Source organism: Pseudopipra pipra, chromosome 14 (assembly GCF_036250125.1).
Source record: "Pseudopipra pipra isolate bDixPip1 chromosome 14, bDixPip1.hap1, whole genome shotgun sequence".
Taxonomy (NCBI): domain Eukaryota; kingdom Metazoa; phylum Chordata; class Aves; order Passeriformes; family Pipridae; genus Pseudopipra; species Pseudopipra pipra.
Window position 1 is genome coordinate 5041833 of NC_087562.1, and position 25203 is coordinate 5067035.

The 25203-nt window shown below is 42.9% G+C and overlaps 1 protein-coding gene across 1 annotated transcript; it reads left to right on the plus strand.

The window, feature by feature from the left end:
- Positions 1 to 1493: 1493 nt before the first annotated feature.
- Positions 1494 to 17423, plus strand: HSD17B2 (hydroxysteroid 17-beta dehydrogenase 2). Its single transcript, XM_064670940.1, has 5 exons — positions 1494 to 5938; positions 10574 to 10786; positions 11113 to 11298; positions 14635 to 14772; positions 16331 to 17423. Exons 1-5 carry the CDS (start codon positions 5662 to 5664, stop codon positions 16687 to 16689), a joined length of 1173 nt encoding a protein of 390 aa, XP_064527010.1. The 5' UTR covers positions 1494 to 5661; the 3' UTR covers positions 16690 to 17423.
- The last annotated feature ends 7780 nt before the right edge of the window (positions 17424 to 25203 follow it).

Genomic DNA, 25203 nt, shown 5'->3' on the forward strand with positions numbered 1-25203 from the left:
GTGTATTTTATCTGATGGAGATGCAGTTGATATGACTTGTGGTTAGGGGAACCCTTTTAGAGGTAAGGCAGGCAAAACTGCAGTTGCATTTCAGGAAGCACCTGCAAAGAAACAAGCAGTGGGGTAGAAAAATGTGGAAATCCTTTGTGTTCTGGGCACAGAGATGCTGCCTTTAACTTCAGAGAGGCAAAGCTGTAGAAAAGGGAAGGCAATAGGGAGAGATAATAGAAATCTAGTTGGAAAACCAAACAAATCTTCTAGTTGAGAGTACAGCTTATATCTTTATTTCTCATTTATTGAGGCACCACTATGCCGTGCTCTGTTTTAGGCAGGGCTGGAATTTTACTCTGAATATACCAGAGGGAATTTTATGGAACAGTCTGTGCTCTCAAAGAAGTGGACTAAGATAAACTGATACCTTTTCTCTTCTAATACTGATGGTTCATGAAGCTGTTTCATGTTACAGGATGACAGAAAAAAGGCAGGCAAGTGTAATTTTTCATAAGGATAACCTAGGGATGATTCCTGGATAACTTCCTGAAGAATACCTAATTGCCTTTAGATTCTATCCTCTTCTTGGAAAACAGTGACAATTGGGTTGATAAAAATGACTTATTTTGAAAAGAGTGCAATCCCCTTTTAGCTCTTCCTGAAAGCCTAGAGATACATAGATGTCTGTAGAGTTCAAGAAGAAAACCTCCCTTGCAAATACAAAGGAGTGCTCATAATGTTAATGATTTCTCTGATTTGTTTTGTCTATTGCAGAAAATTTACAAAGGGTGATTAAAGTTCATATAAATACTGAGGCAGAACTTACAGGCCTTGACTTCATTTACAGGTCTAGTTTAGCCATCAGTACAAACATTCTTCACTCTGAGGTTCTTTCTTACATTAGAGAAAGTAACAGGAGATTTAACTGAGGAAGTTGTTGTTGTTGCTGTTATTCTTCTTCTTATTATTGCCCCTTGTTAGAATTGAATGTTGGGGAATGATGTGCTACAGTTTTATCTTCACTGCCATGTGCAGATCTTCAGAAATTACTGTTAATCTCTGAATTTACAATATTTACCATTGCTATATTTCTAAAATCAAAATCTCCAGTAGCTTAGAGGTAAAAGATATTCTTTACTTTTCTTTAATGGATGCACACTTTATTTGGCAGGAATTATTTTCCCTAAGGGTCTATTACATAAATAGTTTGCAGACAAATGAGAGGTTACACAGCCTTATTTTCATTTGCACATAATCTTTTTTTTTTGCCCTAATTCAGCTCCTGCCTGTGAGTTCAGAGATCTTAATTCACCACAGTACTTAGCTGCATTCCTGGCTTTAGGCAGGGTAATGGGGACAGTTGGGATAATTGGGACAGATCATATTTCAGGTTGAGTGCACGAAGAGAGAAATGGCCGAAGGCAGAGGATTATCTCAACTTTTGTACAGGAGTTCTGCAGTATTTGTGAGAGGAAAGTCTGTTCGCCCAAATGAGTTTTGTCTGTGAAAGTTCAACAGCTTCTGCATCCAGGACTAATAGCCTCACAAGTTGTGTGGCCATGAAGTCCAACAAAATCCAAATGGATGAAGGTGTTTAGGCACTCTCAGAAGCTGTAGTATACAAAGTAAATAATTTTATATTTTTTCTGCTCCTATAAGTATTTGCTCATTAGAAGCGTGTTTCTGTCTTGGTTAATGACTCATTTGTTGAAACAGATTCCAACCTGTTTTATGCTGAAATTATATTCCAGGAAAAGCCTTGTATACAAGAGCCTCCCTGCAGAACCCGAAATGCAGATCCTTTACCCAAGCCACAAAAGCACATGAAGCACATGGAGCAGGAGCTCTCATGAGCAGCAGACATTGCCTTGCACGGCTGAAAAAGCCTGAATCAGCAAACAAAATAGACAACTGAAGAGTTCTGTGGGAAATTCTAACCTGAAATGAAAATTAAATCTGTGACTGGCAGAGGAAGCTGAAACAGAGATTGGATGTGTAGAAAAATTGCTTCATGCTTCTAGACAATGTAATTCATGTTACAACTGGGACAGAAGAATATCAACAGCCAACAGCTATTGGATATGGCACATGGTACTTCTGGATCAAGGGAAAGTGCTGAAAAGATGTTGATAGTAAATTATCGGAAAATGCAAAGAAAACCCATGAGAAAAGTGGCCGAAGAAGTGAAAAATGATGCAGGGGTGAGGCAATAGAGACATGCCTGAAAGCCTTGTGGTTGAATTGGAAGCTTCTACTATGCTGGAAAGTTACAGAGGCTTTAGAAAATATAAACATCAGGGAAACTTCTGAACTGCAAATGAAGCCATGAAGAGCAAAGACAGAGTGCTCATTACCAAGGCTGAACCAAAAAAGAGCTTGGTGGTGCATTTCAAAGAACTTGTGACCAGGCTCAGCTTCACCACATTTCAAAGTAACTAGGGAACCTGAATATTTTGCCCTTTTTTTTTTTTGTGGTAAGAACAGCAATGGAAAGCACAGGCCAAAGGGATCATGCTCAAAAACATAGAGCAAGCAAAGAGTGTCGGGAGAAAAGCCTCAAATAATGGGGAAGAAGTAAATTAATAAGTGTGAAGAACTGTTTGTGCCTAAAGAATGAGAGCGTGGTCAATGGGTTTATGCCTATGGTAAAGATGCCACACATTGGAGAGGTGTCCTTGCTTTGTGCTGAGAAAAGTCTTCTACAGTGATATGACACAGGGTGAAAGATGCTGTGACTTTAGAATTTGAAGGAAAACAAGCTGGCTTTGGATTGTGTAGAGACTGGCTGATCACACTGCAAATTACCACAGAGTGACCGTTCTCCATGAGAGGCATCTTCTTTTGCCATTGATTTAACTGACCTCCAAAAGTCATCACTTGGATGAAGACACTTCCACAGTGGGACATGCTTGGGATCTGCAAAGTCCCAAGAAGAAACATCAGAAACATGCACAGTGCTCGGTGAGGGTAAGCAAAGGCACAGCAGCCAGTTCAGCTCAGAGGCTGCTTGGAATTGTTTGCTGCTGTTTGGTGTTGGCATGGACTGGTTATGGAATTCAGGCCTTAGTATAGATTCTGTACATTGCCAGGGTATAAAGGGACAGGGCACTGAGTTACTGTGAGATGGCTCTGATAAGCTGGAAAGGAAGACAGATGTCCTGGCAAAGGTAGACGGAGCTTAGCCCCACATCAGTTAACTTCAATCCATGCTCCTCATAACACAGATGTCATGTTGATGCAACGTCCTGATAATTTGGAGGAGCCATCTTTTTTCTAGCAAAACTACCAAGAAGGAGGTGAGATAAGGACGTGCATTCATAGCATGAGTAGGCATGGCATAGGCAAATAGGAAATAATGCAAACACAATTGCAATCCTGTGCTGCCGTACAGCTGGGACAGCTGGAAACGTCCCAAAGAGGTAGAGAGGAAAGTAGGTGCTTTTTCAAGATGAGTAGTTGGCACAAGATGGTAAAATTTGTCTTGTTGCAAAATTCTGCTGAAAAATCCTCAAGCAGCAATCTGTCATTGATGCTGTCAGAGAAAGTGCAGAGTCCTCATGAAGTGGGTACTCCACATTAGCATTTCTCAGCCAGTTTTAGATCATACCCTCCTTTCTGATAGCAATCTGTGTGTGATCTCTGCACTTATATACAATGCTATTCCCACACCAGGGTGAACACATGGTCAGCTTCTCATTAAAAGAAGCCTGCGGTGGTTATATTTTATATTAAAAATATAATTTCAGTGATAATTCAGATAGGGATCTGTCCCCACCAGCCCTTCCCACAGCTGTTCTGCAGCGTTGTGGGTGCAGACAGGTGTTGTGTCAGTGCACAGCAGCAGGTGGGTGTATAATTCATGCATATGGCATCCCCAGCTTTCCACCCCCCCACCCCCCCCCAGAGTCAGTGTCTGAGGGAGGAGATTTGCACGTGCACATAAACATTTCAGTGGGGGACGTGGCAGGGGAGCAGGGATGGAGCTTGGAGCTTGCTCTGCAGGGGCCAGACATGGTGGCCACCACAGCTTGGCCCTTTGCACACTTCTGTCCCATCCCCTCAGGCTGAGGGGAGGCAGGGCAGACAGAGGGCTGGAGGTGATCACTTCTGCCCCTCATCCCCTATGGAAAAGCTTCATCTCGCTGTATCCCAAAGTGTGAGAGTGCATGCTTTAAATGCCAGCAATTTTGAGATCATCTAAATCATGCGATAGAGACCAATGATGGAGAGAGCAAAATTCCCCAAGAGAATATTTAAGGAGATGCCTTAATGGAGAGCAAGGTATAACTGACCTCAAGACCAGCATGGTACTAAAAGCAGAAGCAGCATATGGCAAAGAGAAGTGAATACAGTTCACACTTTGTGCACTGGTGGGAGGATGGGTGGATGAGTGTTCACAGCAGTCATGGATGATGAACAGACCTGGAGGGTAATGTTCCTTTAAGAAAGTGACCTAATCTCTAATGTAAACTACCTATAGAGGTATGTAAACATTTCCACTGGCTGGAAAAGTGTATATTCAACAGATTTGTAATCCCATAAAACCCCAAAGGCATGATGGAATGGAAATGTGGAAATGGGCTGTCTCATGTCAGGTTTGCAGCATGCTTCAGTCTTCAGTGTCTGAAATCAGATAGGTCAGCACTACATTTTCTTTTGGAAAACCAGCTGGGTCTGTCATAACCTAGACTTGTCTCTCAAACCAATTAGTGGGGATTTTTAAACATATAAAAATATGCTTAAGTTGTATTTCAATCCTTTTGGCTGGCTGGCTTTTAAAATTTTCTTATTGTTTAAATAACTTTCAGATTACAGCACAGTACGTGTTAAATCTCTCAAGTATACTTAATTGGTTACTTTTTCCCCCCCAGCTTGCTGTGGGTATCAAGCCAGGGATTCCTGTCAAAACTGAGGTGAATGTCACCACTGGAGGTCAAGTGAAGATTCAACCTCAGGTGTGTTACATGTGTTCACCTAACAAAGTGCCCCTAATGGCAAACCAGCAGTCACCCCTTCCCAGCCTCCCAGACCCCCCTGAATGTCAACTAGCTGTAGGTATTTGCTGAATGTGGAGTAGGTAAATAGCCAAAGGTGGGCACTAAAGTGGGGAAAGTCATTTGAGGCTTTTTGTTGACAGAGGGGGGTGTTCCACGTGTGATAAAGCCCAACAGTAACCACACACTTTGTACTGCAGAGGTTAAAAAACCCTGTCCCGACTCATTTTTGTCATTGCCCATTGAAAGCCAGTTCCACCAAAACTACACCCTAAGTTTTGAGGCAGGAAATTCCAACTATTTCTCATAAAGGAGACTGTTCTTTTTTTCACCGTCCAGGAAAATGTACTTTGAAGATATAAAAAATTTAGCAGTTAATTTTTTTCCTGGAGCCAGCGCTTGCTACATCACATCCATTCCCATTGCTGTCAATCATTATCCAGCCAGCATATTGTTCAGAAGGTGGAGCTGTCAGGCAGAAGGAATGAAAGGTAAGAAAGGGAAGGCTTCTGCTTCTTGCTGATGCCAAGGGTAAGTGAGATTATGTCAAACCTTTAAACAGAGTCCCCTTTCTGTGCCCCACCCCCTGCTCCTATATAACACACACTGCATTTAGCAATACCTGCTTTCACCCAGCCGGTGGTGGGGTGTGAGTGCCTGCTCTCCACCCCAGCTGATGGATGCTCTGGCCAGCAGCCCCCTTGGGTGGCTCTGCGCAGGTGTCACCGCGCTCTTTGGGGCGACCGCGCTCTGCAGGGCCGAGAGGAGCCCCATGGACAAAGCAAATGTGCTGGTCTGGAGCCTCCTGCCTGCCTTGCTGGGGCTGCTCTGCGTGGCCCTGCTGGGGGCTGCTGGGGGGCTGGTGGTTTTTTTGGCCACGTGCCTCATCTCCTCCATGTACCTGGGCGGCCAAATTCTGCTGCCTGTGGGTGACAAAGCCGTGCTCGTCACAGGTAAGGTGCTGCAGGAAACAAAAACTGGCTTTTCTCACAAGTGGGCTGGAAAACTTTGTGTTCCTCAGGTTAGGGATCTATAAAGTGCATGCTTGTAAGAGTTCTTTTATTTTTTTTTCTTCTTATTTTATTTGCTCTGGCAGAGATTTTTTTTTTTCCCCTAGGTAAATAAATGTTCTGAAGTTAAGCAGAAAAGCATCTTAATAGATGCTATTATTTTTTTAGTGTCTCATTTAATCTTTACAAGTAGCTTTTTAGGCATGCTTGTGAAATTAACTGGTGCAAAAAGCATAAGAATACTTAGGGTGGTCTAATTTTTTAGGAGAGACTTATTAATTTGTGGGAGCCCTCAGAACAGTACATTCATTCATTACTTTTGTTTAATTGAATGTATTGTGCTGGTTATGGGTGTACAGTTAGTTATCTTTGGAGGGGTGTGTGTGTACACAGTGCACACTTTATATCATGCAAATATTTCAAGACACTGGTTTGGTGCCATCTCTTTGAAACAATGTGTGAAATCATTCATGAGGGATTAATTCCCTTCACTAGCAGTGAAAGTTCAGAGCTAATTAATTCAGTCTCTATTAACACTCTGATCTACTCAAAACACACTTTTATTTTGCAGAGATGGGCATTTTTCTAATGTTATGGCTTTTCTCCTGTTTCTTGTAAAACTTTAGATGTTGTTTATTTAGATGTTTTTTGTTTGTGTTAATCAAACCTTTAAACTGGAGTGCCTGCCAACTGCTTCTTGCACTGTTAATTTGCTGGGTTTTGTTTTATTTTCTGGTTTGGTTTTTTTTTTTCCCCTCTGGAAAGCTGAATTAAGTTGTTTTGGTTTATATAGCATTTTCTTGCAGAATTTCATTTTGTTTTATAGAGACACCTGGAAATAATTTAGATTTGCCTAGCAAGCTTTAATATGGGGATTAAAGATAAAAGTTGAGAGGGGGCAAGTTCTGCCCTTGCAGTTTATCTGCCAGCTGGGTTTCTCCCTGCAGGTATATCAGATGAAGATGGGTATTGGCAGGGGGAATTTGGGAGCAATCCTATCCCACCCCTGCAGGCTCAGGGATTGCTCTTGCACTTGGGCATCTCCTTGCTCTTTGTAAGACTGCAAATCTTCAGGAAAAAGCACTCTCTGGGAGCTTACCTGCTCTGGAGGATCTGAATTAGGATGGTATAAGGGAGTAAAGAACATTTGGTTAAAGTCCAGTCAGTGAATGTGCTGCAACTGTCCTGAAGAAATCTAAGTTTGGACATCTCTGACAGCTGATTCATTTTGAGGAGGCTATTTTTTGTCTTTATTTGAATCCTGTGCAATCAGTCAAGCCCTCTATCTACTGAAACAAAAGTTTTACTGAGCATGTGTCTTGGTTAAATTGTTCTGATTGTAGTATTCTTCCCCATACCAACTATAGGATGTGTGTCCATGTGCATCTGCAAGGTGCCTTTAAATAGATTTTGGTGTAATTTTCTCCAGTTTAGACAAGACCTGAGGCAGGCACTTTGTGGAAAATGGTGATTTTTGATTCTTTTTTCCCTCCTCCCCCTTTCAGCCCCTCAGGGTTGAGGAATGTGGCTGTTTCTGGGCAGCTGCCACAGTTTCTGGCTGCCTTTGGCCAGAGGCTGGAGTAATCTCTGCTTCTCTCCCTGGATTTTGTCCTATATTGTTCTGGTCCTCTCTGGATGGAGGGAGGTGCTGGTGCTTCTGTGCATTATTTAATCCCACAGTTACTGGAGTACTGGGATAAGGGAAGACTGTGCCCAGTTGTTAAGGTGCTTTTCCACATGAATAATTATGGGCATGTGAGCAGGCTTAGACCTGTTGCTGGAACTCTTCTCTTGATCCTCTTGCTGGGACTGAGTGCTACAGTGTCCTAAAACAGAAGCTCCTGGGCATGTGAACACTTTAGTGTAGTTTGGTAAACCCAATAACCACCTTCCCTAAAAATTAAATTACCATGAAGATCCAAAATAACAGGAATTGTGGAATTCTGTCCTCAGTTATTCTGTGAGCCGTGGGACGGATTTCTCCAGTTAATTTGGTCTTTCCATTCTTGGTGTGTGATTCGGTGTTTTATGCTCAGCATGAGTCAATCATAAATTCTCAGTAATGATTCAGTTACAGTCAGTAGTGACTGCCTTCCTTACAATAAATCCTCTCATAATTCACAAATTGTTCCAGACAAGACTCTTGCAGGAGTGTGGTTGAGGGGGAATTATATATTTTTTTTTCCCTATAGAGACCAAACTACTGTTTAAATTCTAGGAGTTGAAGTGTAAAGTTTCTCTGGACTTCAGAAACAGGTCTGAAACTCAAATCATGCTTTTTTTTTTCCCCTAAAAAAGGCCAGGGACAAACCCAGTATCAGGCACAGATAAACACCACTGTTATTTCCTTATCAGGATTGCTACCCCAGTCCCATGTTCAAGCTGTACTCTGCCCACTCTCAAGTTAAAGCTGCATTGTAAAACTTAAGTAGTATTTAGCTGTGGCTGTGTACTTTCTGGGAAGGATGAAAAGGGAAGGATTTGACCCCAAAGTAGGGTTTTTCACTAAAAGGAAAAGAAGGAATGATGCTCCACCCCCAAACCTAGAAATCTGTCATGTCTCTGGGATATTTGCAGGCCTCTTCATGTCTCTTAAGGAAATTCCAAGAATGCAGGTTTGTTCTTTCAGGTCAGGACTGGAGAAGCTTAATGTGATACTTGTAATACTCTACTGCATCTTCAACAAATTGAAGACTTCTAAAATGCCAAAAAAACAGATGCATTTTCTTTTAAGGAATTAAATAGAGCATGAGTAATCCTTTTCTGCATCATGCACTGATTGATCCAGGCATTTGGTATGTGTTTCCTTCAAGCCACCTGGAATTAATTTTTTTTCACCTTTCAGAACTAAAGCCCCAGTTCAAAGACAGAATCCAGAAATTAAGATCTAACCTGATAACGATGAGTCTCTTTGGCAGTCAAATTCTATTGACTAGACTTTGAGTGCAGGAGCAGACCTGTGAATAACTGTGATTGTATCTGCCTTGGTGTGCTGAAATCACAGACTAACCCTTAGAAGTTTATGGTCAGGTTAAGTAAGGAGTATTGCAGCTCTTTCATAAACAGGAAAACAGTAAAAAAACTGGCAGGAGTTCCAATCCTTTGTCCCACATTCAGGTTTCCAGAGTTTGGAAGCTGGGTGTTTATGTAGTAAATTGCTGTTGCAGGAGATAGTCAAGCCCTGGGGTAGCTCCGTGGATCTCGGTGCAGAGCAGCATTTCCAGGAGCTTTCTTTGCCCTGGTTACAGTGGAGGGTGTGGTGCAGAACAGGCTGATGTGTCACTGCTTTACAGTGCAAAAACTGTATTAATGTCTTCAACTCCTCATTTTCCTCCTGATATCCTTTGCAAAACTCCTGATGCACAGTCCCTATGAACTCCTTCCCCGTCTCTAGCTGTGGGAGGGACTTTTGACAGAGGCAGGGAGAGACAGGACAAGGGGGAATGGCTTTAAACTGAAAGACAGTAGGTTTAGATTGGATATTAGAAAGAAATTCTCTCCTGTGAGGGTGGTGAGGCCCTGGCACAGGTTGCCCAGAGAAGCTGTGGCTGCCCCATCCCTGGAATTGTTCCAGGCCATTTTGGATGGCACTTGGAGCAACCTGCTCTAGTGGAAGGTGTCCCTGCCCATAGCAGGGGGGTTGGAATGATATATCTTTAAGGTCCTTTCCAACCCAAACCATTCTATGATTCTTTCAATAGCAGCAGCAAAGGGAGAGACTTGTGAATCAATCAAATTATGTGTTAAATATTCATCATCTGTACCTGGTGGGAGGAATTGCACAACTGTGATCCCAAAGGTCATTGTGTGTTTGCTTCCTGCAGTTGGTGGGTCATTGCTTCATATAGACAAAGTCTGAGAATAAGTTGGGAAGAGCATAGAGAGGATAAGAGAAATTCTGGTTCAAGTTTGAATGAATTAAATAGCTGACTTAGCACAAAGATGCTATTCTGAAGCTTTCTTGGGGTTTGAAAGCATTGAACTCCTTTGCAGGTAAAGAAACAGTTGTTTAGCTTTGTCTTGGTTACAAACTGTAAGAAAAAAGTGCTTATCAGAGGGATCTGGGTGGTAGATGTTTGAATAAAACAATGCTCCTTTTTTGAATTAAAAAATAGAACCCAAGAATTTGAATGGAAAAATGCCCCATAATTTCTTTGTCCATCAGAGATTTCAAATTAAAACATTAGTGTGTTTTTTCTTTTTTTTTTCCTAGATACTTTTGTTATCAGGTTTGGGACTGCATATTTGTATAAAACCAATCTAGGGTTTTATTTCCTCTGTGTATGTGAAGCAATTTCATAGAATCTGTCAGTGGAAGAGCACGAGCTGGTGCCATCAGCTCTGAGCCAAGAGAACGTGATCTGTCAATCTTTGTGGAACATTCAGAGGTCCAGCTCCTCCAACCTTCAGATCTAAACCTCTTTTCCTACTGACATATGCATTTCAGGGACTTTGCCATCATCTATTTGTTTACATTTGCATGGATTTCCAATGTGTGTATTTTTTTATTTATTTTTTTTCCTTCTCATGACAGTATAGGACAGACCCACTTTTCAAGTGTCTTTTGGATGCTTTCAGGAAGCGACACCGGGATTGGACACGCACTGGCTAAATACCTGGATGGCTTAGGTTTTGTTGTGTTTGCTGGGGTTTTGGATAAGGACGGACCTGGAGCTGAGGAACTGCAGCGGAGCTGCTCTGGGAGACTCTCTCTCCTGCAGCTGGATGTAACCAATGCCACTCAAGTCAAGGAAGCCTATCTGAAAGTCTCAGAGAAGGTGCGAAGTACAGGTACAGCTTTTATTCCATTTTAGTGGGAGCATTAGTGTAGCTGCTCACCAGGTGCATCTCTTAACTGTTGGCTACATCATGGCTTGTGTGTGTAGGTCATTTCCATGGCACGGCCTTGGGCAGTCAGGATATTTACATTGATGACTCCTGCTTTCTGGGGCATGGGAAAATGGTGATGACTGTTCCTGGAGCGGGGAATGTGTATCTGCAGCTGCAGATCATCTCTGCTTCTGTCCGGAGGCACCATCCCTCTCATCAGTGTAATCCTTATGCCATTGATTTCCTGCTTTTGGCTGTGTATTTTCTGTGCTTTCTCCTCTTCCCAGGACTCTGGGGTGTTGTGAACAATGCAGGCATCCTGGGCTTCCCTGCTGATGGTGAGCTGCTCCCCATGAGCAACTACAGGCAGTGCATGGAGGTGAATTTCTTTGGGGCCGTGGAATTGTCCAAGACCTTCTTACCGTTACTTCGGAAGTCACGGGGGAGGCTGGTTAACATGTCCAGCATGGCAGGTGAGCTGAGCCAAAGCACCAGATAAATTTCTGGAACAACAGAAAAAACAGTGAACTTCCTTGGCAAAAATGCTGAGGAAGATGTCAGTCAGTCTTTTTTGTCTATACACCCAGGGAATTAATATTAAGGGAATGAGTTCAGTATTTTTTTTGTTTGAGAGACTATTTCCAGAAAACAGCTTTTAAAGAAGAGTTTAGTTTGGCTAAAAGTATTCTGTGACAGAAAAGACAGTAAAATTCAGATCTTGTGTTCTAGATGCTATGAGTGATAACTTTGTGAGCTTCCATAAAGATGGGTGGTACCTCACAGATATTTCTATAACATGTTCAGCTGGAAGTCTGTGACCACCTCAGTGTGTGATATCTGCTGATAATCTGAGAGCTGAAGAGCTTCTGTTTATATTTATTTAAAAATATTTTGGATATCTTCTTAGAAATCCTTAGGCCTAACTTATTAGCAAAGTGGTAAATTTTTATTAAAAAAACCCCAAAACCCCAAACTTACAACCTTTTAAAAAAATTACCCTGTGCTTTCCAGTTTTTTCCCCTAAATTGTTCATGCTATATATATGTATAACATGTCCTGCTATTCTAGGAGGACAGCTGAGATGCCAGTATGTAGGAAGTAATGTAATACATTATCTGGTAGCCAACAGCTGAGGAGTAAGAATGCTCCTTTGAAACTGAGACCTGCTAGAAGCAGGATGTCATGCTGCTGGAAAGTATTTTGGTTTCAGAATTCTTAAGTCTTTACTGTATCATGTGCTTCCTAAATTTTCCTTTGCTCTATCTGCTTGGACCCTTCTGTACAATTGGAGTCCACCCAAATCCTGCTGTATTGCTGGGGTGGCTTGTGAAGGTGTGACCTGGTGTTCACAGCTTACATGAGGATGTGGCTGCAGTCTGGCTCTGACACTGTAAACTGTATTCTCTTTATAATCCCAAAGATGTTCTATATCTGCATGTTTGCAGTGAGAACTTCTGTTTTCCTTCATGCAAAATTTTAGAAATTATACAAGGATTTGCATAAGTGTAATTTCTCTGGTGACTGCTATAGAGTCCAGCCCAGAGGAAGAGCCTGAGAGGAGAATTTTGAACTCAAAAGGAAGGTCCAGGTGTACTGCTCTGGTACTAATCACACAGGGAGCTCTGTTTCAGAAGTTATCTTCTCCAACTCCTGCAACTTCCCTTGCCTGGTTGGATGGGTGCTACAAGTGAAAATTAAATTAATTTACAAAAAAAAGGGGTTGGGGTGGGTGGTGAAGGAAGTATCTATAGGGAAACTGTATGGAAGTGAGAAAACAGACAAGGCAGGCTGAGGGTAAGAAAGTTCCAGGTAAAATGTTAGCAAGAAAAATGTTGCCTGTTTCAGTTACTACTACTGAAGTTTCTCTATATCGAAACAATTGCCCCCAATAAAGCTATCTTGAATCTTCCAGATTTAAAATGTATGGAGAGCTGTAATCTTCCTGTGAAAACACTTAACAAGGTCTTAAATATTTAAATATCTTAAATGATGATACAGAATAACTCCTGTGTTCTTCTCACAGTATCAGTGTAAACAGAGCAAAATCTTTTATGTAACAGTTGCCTGTATGAGTGTGTGTTCATAGTTCATTGCTGACACTTTAAGAAATCAGGACGGAATTATCAGAAGGACCTTTCTGGTGCTGCTTTGCCCACCAGCTCTTGCAAGCATAGAGGCTGAGGCCAGACCTCTGTTTCCTCTGGGTGCCCAGGTGAAGCCTGCACTGGTGTTTTGGGGCAGATGTCTTAATTCTTGGCACGAATCCCTGAGCTGCCTTGCAGGGATAAATGGAGAGCTTCCCTGTGCTGAGTAATTTGCCCTTACAGGAGTTGATAATGACCCTGCTTAAACTATAGCTGTCTGCAGAGATGTTCTTGCCCTCAGGCTGCTTTGGGTGAATAGCTTCTTCTTAATGCAGGGTCTGAGGGTCCTTTAGTAAAACATTAGTGGAAAAGTTAGTGAGGTCTCATTGTGCCGAATCTTCCTGTCTGTGTAGAGCTCATTTAACTGGACCCAGGTTAGCCTGACCTCAAAGGGAAAAGTATGTGATTCAATTGGCTCAAGCCAATTGAAACTCCAGCTTATTCAGGTGCATACAGAAGAATAATTAACAAATAATTGCCCTGACTTCTTTACAGAAATGATTCTGTGTAAGAAGATGATACCCTGCTCTTTGCAGTGCAATACCCAATAGAAGGCACTGGTGGCTTACCTGAAAATTCCCCTGTATCCAAGTCTTTTCTTTTAAAGGACTCAAACACATTGAGGTGAATGTATAATACGTGAAACAAGAGGCTGTATGGGAGGGTATGTCCAACTGGCCATGCAGGCAGGAGGAGGGATGTGCCTCAAGAAGGTCCATCCATTCTGTCCCCTCCTCCCTGCTGCCAGCACAGCCCGTGGTGGCTGTGATGACCCTAAACCTGGCAGAGCTGCTCTGTGTGGTGATAACACCAACCCTGTGGAGGAAATGGGAGGGCTGAAGAAGGACAATATGTTCAAACCAAAGCATGGATTTTTCTAAAGCTGGATAAGGGACAGTCTGATGGTTTCCAGGACAGAGGAAATCTCTGAATTTGGAAAATTTTGTTTTCTGGAAGCTTGTTTTTGTAAACATAGAGATTTCTTTTAAGTTCACCAAAAATATTGTCTGCTTTCTTATCTTTTTCATGTAGACAAATGCTTCTGGGATTGGAGCAGATGAGTTATAACTGTAGGCTGGGAATCTGCTTCTATGATGGGTCTTGGGGAAGTCCTGTCACCTGCAGAGCGAGATTCCAGCTTTGATTTGTACCCAGAGGTTTTCTGCACTGTTGTCTCTGGTCTTTCTGAAACTGTCTGGAAAGAAGAGGAAAATAAGTTGGCTTTATAAAGCTGGAATTGAGATTACCTACCCTGTTCTAACTGTGGTTTATTGTAGGAGCTTGAAATTCGTGTTACAGCGATGAGAACAGGAGCATAAAACTACTGCTTCACTATTTGTATGAACTAAAACATTATCTGTGTTTCTCAAACCAACAGTCATAACTTTCAGCAGTTTTTACCCTTAAATGCAATACAGTTTATTTTTCTGCCCTACAAGGTGTCTTATCAGGTGTTACTACGCATAACTGCCATAAGCAACTGTTAATTTACAACTTTCACTCTTTTTTAACCTCTAGCAAGAAATGATTCCCTCACTGACTTGTCTTTAACCTCAGTGAGAGATGCATAATTCTTGTTGTGCTATAATCTTCCTTCTAAATCATGAAAATAAAGGCTGGAAAGAGCCACGGCCGAAGTTTATCATGTTTATATTGCTCCTGCAGGAGGCATTCCACTACCGAGGTATGCTGCGTACGGTGCATCAAAAGCAGCCCTGTCCATGTTTTCTGGAGTAATGAGGCAAGAGCTTTCCAAATGGGGAATTAAAGTTGCTGCAATTCATCCGTCGGGCTTCAGAACAGGTTGGTGTTTGACATTTTGGGTTGTTCTTTCTGCCTCTCCTCTTTCCCTGTAGTCCAGCATCCTCAAACAGAGCCCCGAGTGATGTTAAGGAGCCAGACTTTTTTTGCTGTTCTTCATGTTGGTTATGAAAATGAAGATCTGTGTTTTTTGTGAGAGATAGTCCCTCCAGTACAGTACACTGCCTGCCTCTGCCTCTCCTGGGCACAGCTGAGTTCAGGCAGTTGGTGCCTTCCCTTTGCTCCAGCTTGGTTGAAGCTGATGAACCAAGTGTGTTTGATTTGGGTGTTAGGACTTGCTTGTTCTGCATGAGAGCTCCAGGTCTCCCTGTCAGTCCTGCCTTCCTCAGCATCAGAGCTCTCCTTATTGAGCTGCTCCATCCTGCATGGCAGTATCTGCAGCAATACCTGTCATCCCTCTTACCTGCTGTCGATACCACTCTATGTAGCCTCTGATCTTTCCTCTCCTTCCCTCTATTGTGCTCCCGCTGCTTTCTGTTCCAAATCCTTCTCCTCCTTCCACTGATCCAAGCACTCCTGGCAGAGCCTGTCTGGGTTCCAGACTCATCTCCTGCTGCAGGTGCCCTCGCTGCACCCTGTGCCTGCCTGGTGTCACACAGGTCCCTGTTCTGTGGGCATGCCTGGCAGCTGTTTGAGGACAACATCAAATCCCATTGCTACCTACTCAGCAAGCCCTGGTGACTTCATAGAGACAATTTTTATGATAATTAAAAGCAAAGTGGTCTTTTTCATAAAATGTCCCTTCCCCTAATGCTTCCCCTCCTGGGGAGGGGCCCTGCAGGACACTGGGCTCTGACAGCCCTGTGTGGTCAGTGGAACCTGCCTGAGGCTTTACCTTCAGGGCCCTGCTTAGCACTGCTCAGACTTATGGATCAAAATGAGTCCTGGGAATTGAGATTTAAATATTTATTTAAAGATTTTTCTTTATTTGCAATGCTTAATTCTTGATGTTGAGGCAATAATTGTATTGGAGAAGCCACTGCTTTCATTCCTACATGATGCAGATGGGGTGGAAAAATAGATTTATTTATATTTTTAAATCTATCCTAACACAAGGCTCATCCTTCATGAAATTAGTTATTGAAATACTAATGTCACTTGTGAAAGGGGAGCTTAGCACTTGGCCAACCCAGCTGAATCCTGTTCATCTTAGTTTGCCTGTCTGTCCTCAGTCGCTGACATCTGTTAATAAATATTGATTGGAAACAACCAGAAAATGAATAAGGACAGAATGGCAAAGGGCTGGAAGAGAGGAAAAGAAAAAATGCTGACTTGGCTGTGAGGGAGCCTTTTTAGGTAGAGTTGGTAACCAAGTGATGCCTTATGCTTTTTGTGTAGTCTGAACTTTGTGCTTTCCCTTCTTTTCCAAGTCAAAGCCCTTGCAGTAACCAGCTGTGGTGTTTGTTCTTCACTGACACAGTTCAGAACAATTGTGAATCAGATTGGTGATGGAAAACAACCTGTTGACTATGAATTACAGATGATTTTTTTAATATTCAGCCCCAAACCCACTTGCTATCCTGTGATGTTGCTACTGCAGGTATACAAGGCACATCCGACCTGTGGGATAAGCAGGAAAAGGAGCTGATGGAGAACCTCCCTGCAGACACCAGGCAGGCCTATGGTGAGGACTATCTCCAGGGGCTGAGGAGCTACCTCCTCCACATGCCCACCTGCTGTGACCCCGACCTGTCCCCTGTGCTGGGCGATGTCCTGCACGCTCTGCTGGCCAGGAGACCCCACGGGCTGTACACCCCTGGCAAAGGGGCTTACCTGCTCCTCTGCATCTTCTGCTGCTTCCCTCTCTGGTGCTATGACTTCTTCATTAGCAAGATGCTGAGTGCTGAGCCTGTTCCAAGGGAGCAGAGAACATCAGAAGATGAAAGCAAAAACCTCTAAGGTGTCCATCAGCCTTTGTCTCACTTGATGAGATAGCTGGGAAAAACTATTTATTGTACTGTCTTTGTTAAGTTGAATTTACACTGCCTTGCAAAGAGGTAAATCTTTGTGTTAAGAGTAATGTGGAAAAGCAGTGCATAAACAGAAATAGAAAGCTATTCCCAGATGGGGCATTTTTTGAGGAATTTCAGTGTTTTCCTATGTCTTTATATCCTGGCCTCTTTAGCCACCAGTGTGCTTGTAGCAAATGTGGGTGGAGTCCTTCCCAAATCTTCATTCATGAAGCCTGGCCATGATGATGATGAAATCCTGCCTTCTGTGTAAGGTATCTCACAAATTATATGGTGCCTGTCTGCTTCACAAAGGCATCACCAGCACACAGACAGATGCATAGCCTGTTTCTGAAAACAAAACAACCTTGAGAGTCAATAACCTTCTTAAATGTTATAAGGAGTTACATATATTCCTATCCTTGGAGACATTTAGAAATGTCTAATGAAAGTCTTTCCCAGTGCAGCTGCAGCCTAATATGTTTGAGGTTTTGGTTCTGTTGCTGTTGAACTTGTGAAATTATTGTATTTCCCCCCCTCCCCAAGTTTTGTGATGTATAATTGTGAAGTTTAGAATATGTTCTCTTTGCTGACTAGACAACATAAATTAGTTGAGGGGGGGGGAATGAATGAAGACAGATCAAGACCTTTGTGAAGAAATAAACAATTTCCTTCCTACAGTGATAGTGAGTGTCATAGTAAGTGTATCAGCTGCTGATTTGATGTGGCTGTCTGGGTCTTTCTCTGCATTGCCTGCATGTGCCTGTGCATATCTAATTATCAGTAAAGTCTCACCTCACTTCTGCTTTTTGTGCTATTCCTCACTCAGTTATGGGTTCACAAGAAGTCATGTTGTTGCCCATTTCTCCTGATACCTTCTTGTCTCCTGCTTTGGGGGGAGTTTGTGCTCACTCAGTCTCCATGTTGGCTTTACTGGAGACCAGTGTCCATCTTCTGATTTGACCGTGGTTGCTCCCCTTCCCTAAATTCATTCTAGGTGATGCATTTCTTTTCAAGTGCTGAAAAATTAAAAGTGATCACATTCTGGGTTTTAAATGTAGATGAACACTTTTCCTTTCCTCTCTGAGCAACTTCTGTCATAATCCTAGTGGTGTGATGTCCTCTTGCAGCCAACTGGACAAAATCTCTATTTAATTTGCATTTATAGTGTTTATTCAGTCACCTTCCTGGGTCTTCTACATCAATGCAAGTCTCCTGTAAATGCACAGAGGATGCTCAGAGGGCTTGGGCCATCTTTTTAATCTTTGCCCCAGTGGGGAAATCCTCCTGTGCTGTACATTGTGTCACAATTACTGCTTTTGCTACTGAGGTTTATCACCAGGCAGCTTTGTATCAGTCCCCTGATTATAGACTTTTGCTTTCCTTTGGGGAAGTGTGACAAAAAATGTTTTAAACTCAGAAAATCTGGGACTATTTCTCTCTCTCTCTGCCAATTTTTTATGTGTCAGCAGAAAGGCTTAATTAAAAAAAAATATTTAGTGACTGCATGGCTGTGACTCTTTCTGTCTTGTCTGACTCTTTGTGCTTTTTGGGAATCAGGGCTACATTCCCTCCCTTCCTGGGCTGCCCTTGGTCCCAGAGCAGGAGAACACTGAGGAGAAACGTGGTGGGAGCTTCTCCAGGGAAAAGAGCCAAGATGGCAGTTGGTGCCCTGTTTTGGCAGGACGTGATCTCAGCTGGCACAGAGGCAGCTTGTGAGCTGGAAGGAAAGGAGAGTGCAATGGGTGGCAACCTCTGAATTATGGCTGCCTTCAGGGTGAGGGAACTTGCTGCCAGTCAGCCTATCTCTGTCTCCATCCTGGATGGAGGTGGTTGTTTTTCTCTTCACACCCAATTTACGTGTAAATTCTGTGGGCTGTAATTTTGCCCTTAGGTGCATTTTACATTATACAACCAAAATTCTCTTAGCAGTCAGTTAGCTGTTTTGCCTACCAATCTTCATAACAATCTTTAATTGTTGCTTTGTTATCTGGCTGTGGTTATAAAATGTAATTTTTTTTTCTCCCCTTGACTTTCTTAATGGGAATATTATCTTGCACATTGCAGACATATTAAACTAGGCATTTACTTGGAAGTTTTGACTTCATTTTATTTTTTTTTAACTTTTATTTCCCAAGAAATTTCTATCCTGAATAGTCATTTTTTATCTCTTCGCCTAACTACAAAGATATTTTAGCAAGCCTCAAACAATTGTGGTATCAAAGATTGCTATTAGTTTTTTCCTACAGGGAATCTTACTTTGTGTTTTAAAGATAATTCTGTTGTAACACATTATCAAATTATGTGTCATTTAATGGACCATAGTATTAGAAGTAGATTTCTTTTGCTGAGGGCTTGTATTGCAAACAATCCCAACTGTGAGACTGGGAGAACTGCAGAATAAATCACATGTGTTTGTGGCCAACAAGACCCTGTGGATTTTAGTGCCTGTGCTCTCGAGGACAAATGTCTGGGTGTTATGCTCTTTCTCTTACCATAAAGGCTGATCTAATACAAAGGTATTTTAGGGGTGGGAAGAGAGGATATTTAGTTCTGGCAGTAGAAAATGATGTATTAAACCCCTCAGATTAACTGCCACAGTTTGGGCCTATTTTCAAAGATAACATTTCTAACAAAATGCATATGGTGTGAAGGAAAGCACCTGAGAAATTAAAGAAATTGGCTGTGGCCCTAAAAAAGGACTACTAAATAATACTCTAAACCATCCCCTAATGCCCCACACTAATCAAGTGTGTATATATTAAAACCACACACGTGTATATTTAAAAGGGGTTATAAACTGTGGAAATCACGATTAAAGAGCAGGTTTTATACACATCCCTCTGATCCAGCCTCTGGAATGCAGGTTTGACCAAGAAGTAAATGCTGTCAGATGCTTTTTACCAAGCAAATCCCTGGCTGGTGTCCCAGGGCTCCCACTCCTCTACTCTGCATTCATTACTGTGCCTGACATAGGTTCTTACTTCACGTAAAGAATTGATTTTAAGACATGCAGCTTTGGTGAGACAGAAGGTGAGATATAAAGCAATTTGGTTTTATAACTTTTTTTTTCATTCTGGCTCCATTTGCCCTCTTTATGGGGCCCCTGATGACAGCCATGCCTAATGTGTGCTGCTAGCATTGCAAGCTGGGGAAGAGAGGTAAAATATTGTGCATTTTTGTGGTTGTGTCACTGGCTGGCCACGATGGGGAAGTTTTGGTGGTCACTTGCTAAGGGATCATCTCTGCATTTTGAGAAGTGCTAATGTGTGGGACTGTCCATGTGGCTGGAGGTAAGGAAAAGGGCTGAGGAAGTTTAAAGTGTGCTGAAATGAGAGCTCTGACAGGGGGGTTTGGGTTGGATAAAAGTGTTGGTGTAGGGGAATGGAGAGCTCCAGGTCACTGAAGGTTATGGACTCATGCAGGGACAAGGATTAATTCTAAAACTGCTTTCAAGCTCTGTATGAGGTTGGGCAGACCCATTTCTCACCAGCAGAGGCCAAAAACAGGGATAGGGAGAAAGGGAATAGTCACATTGTCTAATTCAATGAGCATGAACAGGAGTTTAGTTATTTCTAAACTAAAATATTTCAGATTTTGCCAGTTTGAGTCTGTGCTGCCTTCAGAAGAGAGGGATTAACTTCCATGTTCCTCTGAGTGTGTGCCCTGGCATGTATGGGGGGTTTTTTTGTTTACAGTTGCATATGAAAAGCCATTATAATTTTTGTGTGTATTCTTTGTATCAAGAGGATGCTTCCAGGGAACTTTCAGATGTCAGTGATGTCAAAACACGCTGCTCTTGCTGTGCCCACCCTGAGCACAGCATTGCACAGGTACAACCAAAATGGGTCACGTTGCATTTGCTTGAATCCAAGAGTCCACATCTAGCCATCAGCATCCATCTGTGCACCAATGGTATTTGCAGCATGCTTGGGACAAATATGTGAGTTTGGACATCTTTCCTGAAGAGGTTGGGCTTGGGAAATTTTTTTGGGGGACGCAGTGTTGCCTGGTTTGCCCCATTCATGTCTGTGGTTTGGAAGTCAGCTGGATTCCTAAAACGATGCAACAGCAAAGTGGATTGTGCGTCACGGAGTCATCCTATTTCTAGGAACACTCAAAGAAATTCCTCTGAAATAAAACTCATGCAAGCTTCAAAGGAAAAGCGTTCAAACAAAAGATCTTGGCACTTACAGGGAATTCGGGCGGGGTATTTTTTCGCTTCTCAAAACTCCGAGGATACATAAATGGAAAGTATTGCCACTGCCAGGAAACACCCTGCACAGTGGATCCTGGGATGCCTGAGGTACAATTGTTCCTGCAAAAACTTTTCAGCTGGTGCAGTGCTCCCTGCTATGCAGACACCATCACAGGCAGTATTTCAATAGCCAGTGCTTTTGTCACTCAGGCTGAACATCAGAGCTGATGCTGTTCAATTATAGATGTATTCTGGCAACCTTGAGGCAGTGGGCTCTTACCATAGTAAGAGAGGTAATTGCTTTTACTTTTAAAGCATGACCAGACCATAAATCAAGAATCACTGACATCTCATGAAAGGAGGTGAGTTTTAAATCCCTTTAATAGCATAAATGGGTTTTAAGCATGTTGTATAGGTCATTGTAACCTAAGCTAATGAATCTGACTTTAACAACCTGTATGAAAGTAATTACAGTGATATAAACAGTCTGCACAGGTTTAATGCTTGGAATATGTAGGTTAAACAATCCAAGTTTATGTCCCTGGTCATCTTGTAGCCTTTAGCTGTGGAAAGAGAACTGAACAAGCTGGACACTAAATCCATGAGGTAAGAATTTGGATCTTGCCGTCTGCCATGAGTGAGAAAAGCAAGGACAGCTCAGTGGTCAAAGGATGGCTCTCAAATCCTAGTGGGGCCAGCTTGGCCTCTGCTACTAGTCTGAGAAATCAGCAGAGCTCTAGGAGGTGCAGAGTGTGTTGCTCTTTCTACAGAGCCTTTCAGAAGCGACCACTTGATTACACTTTGCTTCTGTGAGTTTTGTGTTCTGGACATGTTTCCTCTATTTGGGACTTTCCTTTATGGTATCAAAGGACATGTTTTGAATTTCAAAACAAGAGCTGAAAGATGAAGCAAAGATCAAGGGGTGTGAGAATGAAAGATCTAAAGAAAACAAAATGACATGAGGATGATGCTCAGGAAATGGGTTTGGGCAGGTTCAGCTCTGTTGACATGTCCTACTCTGGGTCATGTTAATCTACCTACTGCCTTCCACACCTCCTCCACCACCTCCCTCAACACCTGACTTTAAAAGGTGTTATTTAAGAGACTGTGAACTGATAATTACATTGAAGCCTTACTCATGTTACTTGCTCTTGTAGCATCCCATCCCATGAAACCCACGGGGGGGATGTGTGACCTGTTCCAACGTGGGGTGTTGTTCTGAGGATGGGGGTGGATGCTCCAAGCTTGACCTACTTTCAGTGGCTTTGGGTGGTAATGGGAGACACAGATCTCATATTTCCACACCCCTGTGACTGGGGAGATGATGGTGGTGAGGCAGTGCACATCAGTGCTCCCACGCTAAGCCCACACAGGTCTGGCAGTGCTGACTTCTTTGCTCTTTTTCTTTGGGGCAAAGAATTATGGTGTGTACTTGGTTCCAGAACAGAAAAAATATTGGCCTTTGGCCATAGTGATTTACATATCAGCAATCTGTGAGAGTAGGCAGTGTTGTCTGTCTGGGTGTTCTGTGGGCATGCACTGTCAGCAGCAAGTGCCGACACACCGATCCCCCGGCGTGTGTGGAAATCTCTGATGTGTGGATGACACAGCGAACCAAGCACACAAGATGAAGATGATGTGCATCTGAGAATGGCCTGAGGGTGATTTATTCCCCTGCTGTTTGGGTTGGAAGGGACCTTAAAGCTCACCTAGTTCCACATTGCTGCCACGGGCAGGGACACCTTCCACTAGATCAGATTGCTCGGAGCCCAATCCAACCTGGCCCTGAATGCTTCCAGGGGTGGGGCATCCACAACTTCTCTGGAAAACCTGTTCCATTCCCTGCCTGAAGGACAAAATGCTAAAGGACCAATTTAATTAAAAAGATGAGCAGGAGAAAGAAGAGCAAACAGTCCTTATGTTTTAATGTATATACACTGATGTAATCCTGTTGCACGCTTGGCATAGATGAATTAAGAGAATAATGGGCTTTAAAACCAGCATTTTGGAAAATGTTTTATCAAGTAGAAATGTGTTAAAAGTTCATGTTGGGAGCTGGTTGTTTCATACTGGGATTTGAATTGCATGTTCGTACAATAATATACTGGGGTTTATATCTCTTTACCCCAAATGTTGCCACTATGGTTGCAAATATGTTGCTTTAGATGTTAGAGTGGGAAGCACTGCTCTTCAAGGTTCAAAAACCCCAAAGAACCAGCCAACCAACCCAAGAATACATCCCCAAAAATGGATCCACTCACTAGCAGTGCCCCAAAAACATGACTTTGGGCCGTTTTTCAAGTGTTCTTAAGGACAGGAAAAGGCTGATAGTAATATTAAAAAAGGATTGATGTTAAAAACAAGAAGATAAATGATTCTGCTCAGCCTGCTAGCTTAACATATGGTGTGGAGAAGCAAATGGGACGTGGTGACAGGCCCACGTGCACCGTAATGGATGGTTGTGTTCCAGAGCAGTGGCACAGCTGCCCAGCCCCTGTGGTGTCAGCTGAATTTGAGCACCAGAGAGGAAAGGGTGCCTAAGCATGAACGAGGGCAACGTGATGGATGTGCCACGTACCAGGCAGAGCTTAAAGCTAAAATCTCTCAGGCTGGCTCTGTGCAGCAGAGACAGAGGGAATGCCTTACCTTGGAGAGGTTGTGTCCTTGCTGGTGCTGAGGAGCTGCAGTGGGGAGTCCTGGATGGAGGGACTCATTCAGCAGGGGCTGAATGAAGTTGATTTTCTGGGTTTGTTTGTTTCATTAATTAGCTTAAAGCCCCTTGAAAGCATTGCTAAACATCAGAGATTTCCTCTGGCAGAAGAGAAGGAATTATGGACTTTGAACCTAAAGTTAATTGAGACTTTTAACTGTATTATGTGACATTTTCACCCTACTGTCTGTCTTTTAGGGATTAATGGCTGAAGACGTGAATCTTTGTGACTATGAGGTAAAAGCTTATGGGGATCTTTCCTGACTCTGTGATCTGAGAGACAGCTCTCGAGACCTTTTGCGTATCTTACTCCAAAAAAATACCCAATTCCACCAGAAAATAGTCAGTCCCAACCATTTTGAGAGAATTGGCTTAGAAGTGCCAAATGTCTCTGGAAGAGTTAATGTTCCCCACAAAGTTTGCACAATCTCGTGGTATCCACTGAATATAGGCACTGCTTTTGTTTTTCTCTTCTTACTCCACAGTGCTTGCTCAGCTTGGAGGACACTCTGTTCTGGCAGTGAGTGTATCTGGGTAAGGAGGGAAAATGGGGCTGATGAAAGAGGGTTTGCCTGTGGTTGCCCATCTAAGCTCTGATTGTCTCATACTCCTGAGGTCACAGATGTCACCATGGAAACTGGTTCCCCTGAGCTGCTGCTTGGTCTTGATTTGGGCTGGTCTTGAAAAATCCTTGTTCGTTTGCTACTCGGTGTGCAGCTGTACATCTGGGGGAAGCAGGATTGCCACGGCTAATGTGAAGGGACAAAAGTCACTGTGAGGCTGATCCTGGCTCCACCACAGCCTGTCAGAGTCCTACCTGGGTGTGTTATATACCTACACAGGCCTTTTTCTTCCCTGAGTGACATTAATACTGTTTGCTCAAGCAGGACAACACTGGAACATCAGAGCTGTGTTAGAGCTGCCTCCATCTGACAGCTCCCGAGTGTATTTATTGCTAGGAATGGAGTTACTGAGAATGGAGATGAATGTTGGCTTTCCTCTGGGGAATGGGCAGTTGGATTATGTCCATCAGTATCACTAGGACATGTACAGCTCAGCAGGAATGCTGCCAGAGCACCAGTAATGCCTGCAGGGTCCCTGGGCACCTGCACCAGGATGGCCAGGGCAGCATCCAGTGCACTCTGCTCTTGCAGGAGTGTCTAGAGATAAAGCAAATGCTTCCACAGAGAAACAGAAGCTCTTCAGGCTTGGTTTCCTTAACCTTTTGAAGCCCTGTTGTAGTTTGGGTTGTTCCTGGTTCTTAATGGATGTTTTTACATCTAACAAATTCCTGGTGCCGTAATTAGTCTTTCAATAGTGAAGCATTTAAATGTCTTAATTTTTACACTAATGAACTGGGATTCCCCACGGGTTGTCACACAAGCTGTTTCAGAAATTCTCTGTGCCAAATACTGCTGGTATCTTTTGGGAAGCCGCAGTGACAGGTGCTTCTCCTGTGACCCCTCCATGCCACTGAGCTGGCTGCTCTCTGCCTTTGTCCAGGGTGACTTGGACAACCCAATTCCCTTTAGGCAGCAGAGATGGTCACTGATTTT

Coding starts and splice junctions, on each gene's coding strand:
- HSD17B2 (XM_064670940.1), top strand. CDS start 5,662: ATGGATGCTCTGGCCAGCAGCCCCCTTGGGTGGCTCTGCGCAGGTGTC. Junction 10,787..11,112: donor AGAGAAGGTGCGAAGTACAG/GTACAGCTTTTA, acceptor TCCTCTTCCCAG/GACTCTGGGGTGTTGTGAAC. Junction 11,299..14,634: donor TAACATGTCCAGCATGGCAG/GTGAGCTGAGCC, acceptor TTGCTCCTGCAG/GAGGCATTCCACTACCGAGG.